This window comes from Xenopus laevis, chromosome 4L (genome assembly GCF_017654675.1).
Source record: "Xenopus laevis strain J_2021 chromosome 4L, Xenopus_laevis_v10.1, whole genome shotgun sequence".
NCBI lineage: Eukaryota > Metazoa > Chordata > Amphibia > Anura > Pipidae > Xenopus > Xenopus laevis.
Window position 1 is genome coordinate 95,933,221 of NC_054377.1, and position 12,667 is coordinate 95,945,887.

At 37.1% G+C, this 12,667-nt stretch overlaps 1 protein-coding gene across 1 annotated transcript; it reads left to right on the forward strand.

Moving 5' to 3' along the window:
- The first annotated feature begins 8,989 nt into the window (after positions 1 to 8,989).
- Positions 8,990 to 12,326, forward strand: rgs16.L (regulator of G-protein signaling 16 L homeolog). Its single transcript, XM_018258506.2, has 5 exons — positions 8,990 to 9,120; positions 9,223 to 9,324; positions 10,006 to 10,064; positions 10,204 to 10,370; positions 10,937 to 12,326. The coding sequence occupies exons 1-5, from the start codon at positions 9,074 to 9,076 to the stop codon at positions 11,132 to 11,134; spliced, it is 573 nt and encodes a 190-aa protein (XP_018113995.1). The 5' UTR covers positions 8,990 to 9,073; the 3' UTR covers positions 11,135 to 12,326.
- The last annotated feature ends 341 nt before the right edge of the window (positions 12,327 to 12,667 follow it).

Sequence of the window (12,667 nt, forward strand, 5' to 3'; positions counted from 1 at the left end):
TGTTTTCCTGGCAAATTGGTCTTTTTTTGTACGATCGTACGATCGTTCCGAGAAGATCGTGGTCTCACGATCAGGATCTGATCTTTTAAAAATCTCAACATCTATGGCCAGCTTAAGATAAATCACCTGGAATGGGCTCAGAGAAAAATTATCACATTCAGGCAATTATTGTCTCAAAGCACAAATGTCATTATTTTGCGGCAATAATCACCTGCATGGGCATTTGATCTGTGAGTTTTTCCCCTGGCAGGTGTCCCTGGCACGTGCCTTTAACCTTAATCTTATATTCATTAAATGCACACAAACCAGTTCTGCATTATGTGTTCCCCATGTAGATATTTAAGACATTGTAGGCTGTATGTAGAACTGTGTAACCTAGCTTCACTGTAACTCATGGTCAGACAGAACCAAGGTTCCACACTGGTAAAAGGGAACAAAGCCAAGGATACATTTATGGTAATATACTGTAATATAAAAAAATGCACTGCCCCTGAAATCTTGTTCCTTGATGAAATAATACTTGGCAGCATAATATAAATGGGATTGGAAAGACTGTTGGCAATTTGAAAATGAATAAAGTCAGAGACAGCACCCCATTATTAAGATCAGAAAAAGCACACAGAAGAACAGCAATCCAAAGAAGAATGAGACCTGCCTCTGTCCAGACCAAATGTGAGCAGTGTGACAGCACATGCAGTAGTGCGGCGGAGAATGGATGCACAGTAGTTATACTTAGCATCCTATAAGTACGGATGTTTCTTGAAAACAATCATACTTTAAATTATAAAAAAGCAGAACTCTTGGGAACACAGCTGAAATTTTAAATTGCTACTTAACCATGAAGATCCAGGACCAGGGGAAACAGGTGTATTTTAAATAGGCAATGGTAGGCCTTAAGCGTTTAGGACAATCACGGTGATTCATGGTTACTTTAACTTCAACTATCTGACAATCCTTATAGCCAACTATAATTATCAGTTACATCTAACATAACTATTGTTACGTGAAACTGTATTGCCTCACTCTGTTACACAAGGCCCTCATCTCAATATAACAATTCTATGCCCTGCACAGAGACTAGATGTGAGATTAGTACAACTCCTTGTCCTAAAGTGTCTATGCAGTTAAGAAACATATTTATTATACACTTTGAATTTGTTCATATTGAGTTCAAATTTTAACAAAATCCAGTTGCGTGCACTAACTTTCTACAGGCTTACCTGATGCAACTGTATATATACTGCATATGAAGACTGGAGCATGGTTGTGCCATATGTAATCAAATAAATAATTATTACTATCGTTAACTAATATCTGCAAGGGAACAACTGCAAGACACTTGTAGGGTAATACAAACTAATACAAAAGTTACTTCAGTGCTCAGAACCCTAGTTTCTCTGGTTTATTAAATACTTATGAGACATTCAATACAAATAGCTCAGAGCAGATTTACTATGTGACTGCTACTCCTCTTTGTAATTTAGCTTGAAAACTGAAACACACCCAGCATTTAGGTTACAATCCAAGTCTTCCAACACTGGTACACAATGGTGGATCTATGGATAGAGAAGGTTGTGTTGTTTATTATACATATTTATTTTCTAAATATTTATTATGCTGACTGATTAATACTGAGTAGTCATATCTAGTGGTTTGAAGACAAACTGTAAATCTAAAAGTAGAAAAGGATTTATTCTTGCTCGTGGAACTAAAAACAAATTTGGCCATGCTGAAAATTGCCTGCTTGAAGCTCTTTCCTTGTGCAAGTTGCATGTGTATTAACATGTCTAATATATGAATAGTTTAGCTTTATACTGTTTTAACCATTTTAAAAGCACAACAAGGTGTAAAATGTTTCCAAATCTTTTTAGATTCCTCTGTGCTATTAATCAGTATTAGTAGAAACTACCATTCACTGTAATTGCTTTCAGTGATCTTTATTTTTTGTCCCCTGCTACAAAATGTGATATCTGCTTGTTATTCATCTGTCCAGTGTGTCCAATTGAATTGCCATGTGGTTTTTCACTTTGATAAAGAATATGCTTAATATCCATAATATATCCCTAATAATGCTCTCATTTGGTCAACTGTGGCCATATAAATGTAAAATCAGTCTACAAATGTTTACAGGCTCTTGTTGTGAATACCAATTCACTAAGAAAAATGACATGGCTGCTGCTGGCAACATGAGCAGCGAGACTGTGCTTTTGTGTAAAGTGTGCCAGTGGGCAGCTGGTAGTTATAAAATGTCTAGTGGTACCAATTGAATCATACATCTGGCAGCAGGGGCCAGTAGGTAGTTCTAGGGAGAAAATTGTAGTTACCTTATTAAAAGTTACAGAGACTTTGGAAGATTCATTTATTACAAATCCACTAAAAAAAGGTGGATAAATACAGGTATGGGACCTGTTAATGAGAATGCTTGGGACCTGGGATCTTCTGGATAATGGAGCTTTCTGTAATTTGGATCTCTGTACCTTAAATCTACTAATAAAACCCAATAGGTTTGTTCTCCCTCCAACAGGGATTAGTTATACCTTAACTTGGATCAAGTACAAGGTACTGTCTCATTATTACAGAGAAAAAGGAAATCATTCTTAAAATTTGAATTCTTTGCTTAAAATGGATCTTTGTGTAATTCAGAGCTTTTTTGAAAAGGGTTTACATACCTGTACCAATATTTTATACCTTACACGTGCACTGATTGTTTCACTTTAAGGAACATTCACCTTGCATTTAATAATATTGTATGTAGACAACGACTGTGTAAGTATTGGATGTTTATTACTTTTTTGTAAAGCAATTATTTTTAGATTTTTACTGTTATGTGTTGTTTTATTTCTCAACTGACCTTATAAACTAGGCATTCATTTCAATTACGGAATGAAATATAGTTGCCCCTTGTCCCATTTAAAACCAGACAGATATAATAATAATAGATATAATTGAAATCTTACGTGGCTAATTAGTATGGGTCTGCGCATCTTTTGCACTATGCATCTAGGTTAAATAGCACTTCAAGTTGGTAAATGAAAAGGCCCTAAATGGAAAGTATAGCAATAAAAATATTTATAATATTTTACATATTTTAAAAATGCAATCTTGCAAAAAAGGATAATTAATAAATTAAAATTGATATATATATATATATATATATATATATTATACAGTACAGGGATCCGTTATCCAGAAACACATTATCCTGAAAGCCATGAATTAAGGAAAGGACATCTCCCATAGACTCCATTACAATTAAATAATCCAAATTTTTAAAAGTTTTTTTAGTAGACTTAAGGTATAAAGATCCAAATTATGGAAAGATCCCTTATCTGAAAAAACCCAGGTCCTGAGCATTCTGGATAACAGGTCCTATACCTGTATACATATATTTACTGCTCAGCCTGCTCACATCGTGTGTAATTCAGGGCTAATTGAAAGAGAATTGCATATAATCATTAAGTAGATGTGAAGGAACTCAATCAAAAATGATAATCAGGGTAAATTGATGAAATACAGTAGTGGCTAAATAGACATACATGAGCACTATTGTTGATTGCAGTAGTATTTGAAGTGATGTCAGTGTATTGAAGCCCATTGAAGCTTTTTCTTCCCTGTAATTCTACCAATGTTCTGAAACAATATGTCCGAAAATGTCACTGCTTGCATTGTTCTACACAACTCTATTCATTATTTTGAAACAGAATTGGGCTTTTGTAAAACCATCTGATGCTCTTTAGTGAATCAAATATTACATGTTAATACTGTTACGATCTTACAGTGTGAAGCGCTGATTGTTTTAACATTTTCTTATTGTCGATGCCATTATTTATATGCCGCACTTTCAAGGACAGTATACAGGTATGGGATCCGTTATCCGGAAACCCATTATCCAGAAAGCTCCGAATTATGGAAAGGCTGTCTCTCATAGACTCCATTACAATCCTATTATCCAAATTTCTAAAAATGATTTCCTTTTTCTCTTTAATAATAAAACAGTACCTTGTACTTAATCCAAACTAATATATAATTAATCCTTATTGGAAGCAGAATCAGCCTATTGGTTTATGTAACGTTTACATGATTTTCTAGTCGACTTAAGGTGCGGAGATCCAAATTATGGAAAGATCAGTTATCCAGAAAACCCCAGGTCCCTAGCATTCTGGATAACAGGTCCCGTACCTGTACTCCCATATTCAACACAAATTCAATGAATGCGACTTGTGCTGAACAGAATTTTTGCCTATTGCTTTAATTAACAGCTCTGGTTTTGTGATTTTTTGCACTATACAGTACACAATCTGAAATTGAGTGTGCTTTAATTTTGTAACTCACTAGTTCTTCAGTGCAATTGTGGGAAGAGAAGGAGGAGGTACTCAGGCCGCTTAAACTCACTGTATAGTGAATTTTTCAATTGTAAAACTGAGACACAGACTGAAACTCTGGGTGAGTTTGGTATTGGTGTATACAGAGCTTATCATAATTATTTTTTAAAAAAACATCCTGATTGCTTAAGAGTAGTATGGGTAAAAACAGAACAACAATCCATTGTTTTATATTAGTAACCTTTTTGATTAAAAGAATATGCAGAATACATTTGCCCCATAAGTGCTATTTGTTTCATGTTGAATGCAGGTGTATATATAGGTGTATACTGCACTCTTAAGCATGCAATGTGTTTTTTCCTTACATTGTAATGAAGCTCTTTGGAACCAAGGCTTATTCACATATTCCTGATTTTTATACTTGATGCAACCAATCCTTTGCATTTTGCCCCACTTGTTATCTGTACAATGTACATGGATAGCACTTAAGAAATATATAAAATGTCCTAGCACTTCACTAGTCTGAATATGTGTATTGTTTTTTTTTATATGATCAACCTTGATGATATGTCACAATTTATGCCATGTGTATTTTCATATATGTCTTAGCACTTATTAGGACTTATAACATGAAGGAGGAAGGCTTTAACCCTGCAGAACAATTTTATAGTGAAAAAAAGCATGAACTATACAAGGACTCTGACTATGCCACGCTCTGCTTTAAAGGAGAAGGAAAGGCTAAAATTAAGTAAGCTTTATCAGAAAGGTCTATATAAATACACCAGTAAACCCTCAAAGTAATGCTGCTCAGAGTCCTCTCTCAAAATAAACACCACATTTCTTTCCTTCTTTCCTTCTATTGTGTACACATGGGCTTCTGTTTTCAGCTGAAACCTCCAGGGCAGGGCTTGAGCATGCTCAGTTTACTCCTCACCCCCTCCCTCCTCCCATCCCTGCTGTAATCTGAGCTCAGAGCTGTAAGTGAGCAGGGAGAGACTCAGGCAGGAAGTGATGTCACACCAAGGTTATATGGCAGCTTCTATCCTAAATAAACAGAGACAGTGTCTAGAGCTGTTTACTCAGGTATGGTAAAGCATTCTGCAGAATAAATATAGTGTTATAGCTTGCACTAGTGTGGCTAATATGTTGGCAATAAACTGTCTTGGAGCTTTCCTTCTCCTTTAATGTCACACGGTATTTAGCTTGGCACTACATTTGCAGTGCTGACTGGTGGCACAACCAAATGCTATATGTCACAGTAGGGTCTTCTTGGGCATCTGTCACACTTCAGGGCTCATAGGACTGGGTTGTATTCCCCCAACCAATGAAATGAGTAGAGTGGTTGCTCATGCACACATCATTCATTATACACAATATAATATGCAAGAGCCACCCTGAATATAAGGTAAAATATTTCCTTATAAATGGTGCTTAATGATGGCATTTGTGTCACATGATGCACTAAAACTTACAGTATATATGTGTAATATGTGTATTTAACACTTGTAATATAAAAGGTTATAAACACCTCTGAGTTCCATGACCTGTACATGTCCATGGAAATCATTGATAACTTCTCATATCCTTCTATTTTAAAATAATAAATACATTATTCCCTGCTGTACCCATATATGCCCAGATTTGGCTGACGATTTGGACAATTTTAACAGTACTGGCCAGCAGTGTGGGCATGTATGGCAGTTCAGAGGGTTGGAAACAACACTGTAATTAGATTACACTGTTCCTTAAAAATGTATCTGACAATTCCCCTTCTCATAGTGCAGATGGGCCCACGGGTCTTCCTCACTTAAGCTGCCCGTGCTCAAGAAGATTTAAAGAGATACTGACACCATAAATCGAACCTTCTTTTAACATCTGTCATAAGATTGTCTTTGTATGCTATTTATAATTTGGTATAAAGGTATTTGCCTGATGCTTCCACACTACCTATCTGATCCCCTATGTTCCTCTATGAGTGGACTGCCATATTTGTGCAGCAGTAGACCGTTGGCATTAGCAGCTGTAACTGATGGGTTGAGAAGGGACAGTCAGGTTGGCAAAATAGTCAGGTTTAGAAACTTCAAGTACAATAACGGAACTAAGGAGGGACGGGCCCGTGTGCAGGCCGTGCAGCTAGGCCCCTCCCACCCCCACAGTTTTCTGAGCACCTCCAGCGTCCAGAGGGCCCCTGCACCCCCGGTAGTTACACCCCTGTTGAAGTAACAATTACTCACTAAAGCAGACTTATCAGTGAAAAATGATCAGCATAACCTTTATGTAACTTTTAGGGGCAGATTTATCAAGGGTCGAAGTGAAAACTCGAATTTGAAATTTAAAAATTCGAATTTTCAAGTTGATTTTAGTGTCGACTAGGGAATAGTTAAAATGTAGATTAGTTTATGGGAGTTTTTACTTGATAAATCTGCCCCTTAATATTTTGCAGAGCAGTTTTATAGTGTCAGTATCACTTTAAGCTGCAGATTCATCATCTTCAGATTCAGAATCTTATCTGCCCATGTATGGAGCCCACCAAAGGGCCTGCCTGACCAATATCTATCTAAAAATTGGTCAGATATCAATCAGGCAGAGTTGAAATTACCATGGAACGAGTGCATAGCATGATTTGATTACTGGTTCATTGAGGACATTATAGACAAATAGTATTTTTCACATAGAAAAGACCAATGAGTCAGTGGTGTAACTACAGAGTAAGCCTGTGGGTGACCCGCACATGAAATTTCGCCTGGGGGGTGGGGGTCTGGGGTTCCCCCGTAAACTTTTTTCCCTGGACCTCATCCCCAAACAAAATTTCACATTGTTTATTTGAACAGATACAAACTTTAAATGTATGTACTAAAATGACCTGGAAAACAAAGGTGGTTCTTTATTGGTAGGCAGAAAAGAGCAGTTTCATGTGATAAAGGTGTGCAGACCCAATTTAAGGGCAACTAGACTGCTTCCACATGCTAAATATAGATGTACAAGAGCAAAAGGAATAATCTTTACTCCATTCCACGAAATCATTTCCAAACAATTGGTTTGCACATTCAGTGACCCTTAAACAAAGAAAATGTCTCAAAATATAAGGCTGCTACAGGCGTGAGAAATACTTACAGTATGCATTCAACTATCATAAGGATATTCCATCCTACAGCAAATATGATCTGTAAATACACACATGCAGCCTGCAGCGTTGTGCCTTTATGTGGTCATGGAACTCCAAAGAGAGTTTTAATATCGTTATATATTTACTAGATGGGAGCTTTATTCTCTGTAAATGTCAGTGATGTAGCAGCCCAGAAGGAGACAGCTCAGCCTTACGTCATTAAGTAAGAGAATCAATGGATGCAATTACCAAAAATGCTCCAAGCTATAAATAACGCATCAATATATCACGCTATGGCATTCAGGGAAAAGAATGCTACACACATCACTCAGATTATATTATGCAGTAAAAAAAATCACTGTTATTCCCATGAATGCTGCAATGATCAACACTTATAACCAGCAGAGGGCACTGTTTCATTAGGGCCACAGACCTTGGCAAATAAATCCTGAGTTTACATTTTTATTGTTATTAACTTTCTGTTCAAACTCCTTTTCCATCTTACAGTGTGCCATTCAAACCAATCAGGACCAAGGAAAATGCATCCCTGGTAACCCCCAATTCCCCACTTGTAAACTACAAAATTAAATGATAAATAATTCCACAAACTATAAGCATTGCCTTAGAATATCACAGTATGCAATGCCCTAACGTTATGACTAACTGCCCCAATAATACAGAATAGAAAAAGTAGAGGGGCTTTTTAGAGAATTTCTATTATAAAAAGTGCCTATTTACATATGCCTGCCCTAGCAAAGCTGGGGAGTCTATAACGGTTTCTCTCTGTTTTAGCAATTACATCAGGGTGAAAACACTTACTGTATCTAAATAAACTTAAATTACCTTAGACTGTAAGCTTCACTGGGCAGGGACTTGATGTGAATAATGTATAATCCCTGTAAAGTGCTGTAGAAAATGTTGGCACTATAAAAACAATAATAAATAATGGCTGTGTGAGGATCAGTTTAGTAAAGATCAGTTCAGTACCTGATATGAGCCGTAGTATCCCTACTTCTTTATATTATTTTAGCAGGAAGGATATTGTAGCTCATGGGCTATGTGACATGGAACTCTATATCTCTGGAAGTTTATACATGCCGCATTTTAAAATCTGGAATATCTTTAATTATTAAATGGAAAGCGAGAATTCTATAACATGAGGGATTCAGAGATGGGGCAATTCAAGATATTCTGTTTTTCATAGACATTGGGGTTCTAATGCAAAACAGTTAAAACCCCAAAATTGGTCCTCGAAATTTTCCAAGGGCATAACTTGTTCTAAGACATTTTCTGGATGATTCCCTATATTACATTGTAGTTTGGGTCCCTTACAAATAAGATTAAGAAAAACTAATTCACATCGGTGATTTATACATCAATAGTGCAGCTAAGTGAATTACAGATCAATACCAACGGAAGTAGCTTTCCTTATAAGAGAAGCAGTAGGGTTCCTCCTTGTACCACATCACACATCACACACCTCACAGTGCCTCCTGCCCTTTCGCAGCCGGTGTGGGAGGGGGTCTGTGCTTGTAGTCACTTTCTTGCTTTTCATGTTGCATTCAGATCCTCCTACTAAGTAGGCTGTGCACTGTGCAGGCATAATATAAAGACAGCATCCACTAATCTGACATTCAGAGCTGGAATGATGTGCACAGAACTAACAGAGAAGCAGCGCCTCTACAGTAAATGGTAAGGCATTGACAATGTGCCCAAAGGAGAAACGTCCTTATTTCTGGGAATAGCTTTACTTGCCTTCAGGGATTTAACTTGGATGCCTTTCTTGTGCAACAGGGTAAAGGAGCTGCGTTCATCCATGGCTACCCTACTACACAAGGTAGAGCTGGAATACCATCTTGTGACTTCTGGTTGGTACATGAAGAATACTAAAGCCAGGTCAGTAAATAGAAAAACGTTCTCCTTCTCTGGTTATTTCCATTGGTCACATATATCATTAAATTATTTGCTTCCTGTTTGTTCGGTTGCTATGCATTGTTCTCAGTTTTTCCTGTATCCCGTGGTATTTGATGTCAGCTCGATTCCTTGAATTTATGAACAGCATAATTAGTAATAGTATACAGGATATGAAGTGTGACAAGCATAATGTTTTCTGCATCCTAGAACCATTTATGGGAAGACCGTCTCCCATAGACTCCATTTTAATCAAATAACATTTTTAAAAATGATTTCCTTTTTTCTCTGAAGTCATAAAGCAGTATCTTGTATTAGATTCCTACTAAGATATATTTGATTCTTATTTGGATTATTTAATGTTTAAATGATTTCTTAGTAGACTTAAGGTATGGAGATCCAAATTGTGAAAAGATCCCTTATCCAGAAAATCCCAGGTCCGAAGCATTCTAGATAACAGGTCCCATACCTGTATATGGTGCAACTTGCCCTTGTACAGTAACACAGGGCAACAACCAACAGTTACCTTCAGAGCCTAAGCCTGATTGGTTCCTCTGGGTTACTGCATTGAAGCAATTTTTGAAGAATTTTTGGAGAAGTAATGAGTTTTACTTTGCTATTTGCAGCAGGCAGGCATCTTATATTCAGTTTTCTTTTCTGTTACAGTTCTTTGAATGATGTTTTGAGATGGAAGGAATCATTCAGCCATCTTCTCAGAAGCAAAGGTAAAAATCTATCATTCATCATATCTGCTGTATCGAATATGAAATAATTACTGTTGTGGTGGGTGAATAGTCTGAAAAATTTCAGTATGTGGAGCATTATTGCTACTGCAGAATATTCAACCTTGCTTTTTATTTACAGAGGGACGCTCCGCTTTCCATACCTTCTTGCAGACAGAATTTAGTGAGGAAAACCTGGAGTTCTGGGAGGCCTGTGAAGACTACAAGAAGACTCGTTGGGTTAAAAAACTCCCTAGCAAAGCTCAAGACATTTTCCAGGAATTCTTACAGTTCAGCAGTCCCAGAGAGGTAAGGCTTGGGAATTATTCCACTGGGGGGGGGGCTGAGAGATTGTAATTCTAAGCAACTTTTTATTCATTAAACATTTCAGATGGGCTTCAAGCTACTTGTAATTGCAGATGACTTCTGCTGCATTTTAAAATGTCAGAACCACCAGGGCTCAGAATAACAAAGGGCAGGCAAATACTGCTTTTAAAAGCAATTGCAATTAAAAATAACATTAGAACAACTAAAAAGATGTAATTAAGATATAAGTTGCTTAAAATTTAATTTTCTATCATTGGGTGAGATTTTATTTTTTATATTTACATCCTCCTTTAAGCAATTACATGGCTATTACCAGGAATGTTGATACAGAACAGGAAGATTTGTCAAACACACTGTTACATTGTTACAAATAAATGATTTCATTGAATATAGCACTCCATCAATCTGCACGTCTATTGACATCATATTCAGGGTGCTGTAAAAAAACATGGGTTCAATTATCTAGTGACAGAGCCTGGTGTACTGGTACATGTAAATCAAAGGAAATATCAATATTTCTAATAAGTTTCTTTTAAATATTTTTACAGGTCAATATTGACCATCGGACCAGAGAACTTATTCACAAGAAAATGGCTGTTCCCTGTAGAAACTGCTTTGACGCAGCACAAGAGCAGATACGTATATTAATGGAGAAAGACTCCTACCCGCGCTTCCTTAAATCACCAATCTACAATAAGCTGCTGCAACAGTCCCCTCCAAGAACAGTTACAGTGTCCTTCACGTGAGGAGAAACTTTATCATAGGAGAAAGTGATAACGCATAGGCCCAGAGCTGAATGAATAAATGAGGGTCAGGAGAATAAATCAACTGGTACTGAGAGTTACAGTCTGATACCTGACTAAGGAAACAGAAAATCCTTGTAACGGGACTGCTTACCAATATGCAGTGTATACTGAACAAAAATGGACAACAAGTATGACTGTATTGTAGATCAACGGGGTGTCAGCAGCGAAACCCTTTTGCTCTTACTGGTTAAAATTTTTTATTACAAAAGCCATGTACTGTTGAGGCAGCCAAGGACACATATTTACAATGGGGGAATATTGTTATGTAGAGCAGTGGTGCGATGGACTGCTAAGATATGTATTATGCTTTATTGGTTGTATTCTGAATGCCAGATTCGATTGACTTCTTCCCATATAATGTTGGTGGGTGGGGTTTGGTCAGATTTTGGCATAATGGGTCATGATCAGGTACTGTAAGGGGATGGATCATAAATGCATGGGAGCATTTTTTTCCCTGTCCTGTTGGCAGGGCTCATTGCCTATGGTGCTTGTGGGCCACAAATTGGGGCCTTATGGGTAGGATGGCCCTGCTAACTTAGTATGGGGCCACATAATAACTGATGGCGGCCCTGCATTTTATTATTGGCATGTTCTGAGCTATAGGAATGTCAGAGTTGTTCATGCTGGGTTGTATGGAGCCAGTCATAAAATTACCCAATAATGAAAATAGTCGCTGTATGCAATGTTTTACTGGCAAATTTCCTAAAGGCTTCACCTTTTCCAAGCCATCCACCCAAACATTCACATATTGCAGGACCCACCAACACACATTCTTTAGTCCTTTAAATAGTGTAATTGTACTTCAGTGTGTGTGCTCCTTGTGGTTATAGCTTTATATGAAACTTTGCACAAAGGGAAGAATTTAGCAACAGAAGCAGAACTGAGCCTTAATGTAACTCAGGCCTTGAACAGATAAAAAGCAAATACATATGATTTTAGGACTGTTGCAGACTGTGCCCTTTCATATTATGTGGCAATAGGTAAAAATATTTTTTGCATGTAAAATGTGATATTTTCCATCCTTAAAGCAACTGCCCACAGCCTGATGCTACTTCCTGTGTGTGAGATGGACATGTGATCTGATAGTATCCCCAAAATATAAAATTAAAAGGTTATTTTGTTTTTAGCATTATTCCAACAAATCTATGTATCTTTCTACAAATTGTCTTTAGTCTTCTCAATTAGATGCCAATGGCACTTTGCATGGAAAAGTGATTGGACTGTATTCCCGGTGCAGGTTTGTATGCTGTTTTCCTTGCCAGTGACAGGTAGCACAGAATTATGCAGAACACTACTGGCCCATATGATAGAAATGAAAATTAACAGATAAAATATACAGGTATGGATCCACTATCCAGAACCCCCAGAACCAGAAAGCACTGAATTACAGATTTCATTTTCTCCAAATAATCCAAATTGTATTATATATATATATACACTGTATATACACACACACACACACACACACACATA

Bases quoted from the DNA above. Each gene is read 5' to 3' on its own strand.
- rgs16.L (XM_018258506.2), top strand. From the start codon at position 9,074: ATGATGTGCACAGAACTAACAGAGAAGCAGCGCCTCTACAGTAAATG. The intron at 9,121-9,222 runs GTAAGGCATTGA...CTTGTGCAACAG, and splicing joins CAGCGCCTCTACAGTAAATG to GGTAAAGGAGCTGCGTTCAT. The intron at 10,065-10,203 runs GTAAAAATCTAT...TTTTATTTACAG, and splicing joins CCATCTTCTCAGAAGCAAAG to AGGGACGCTCCGCTTTCCAT.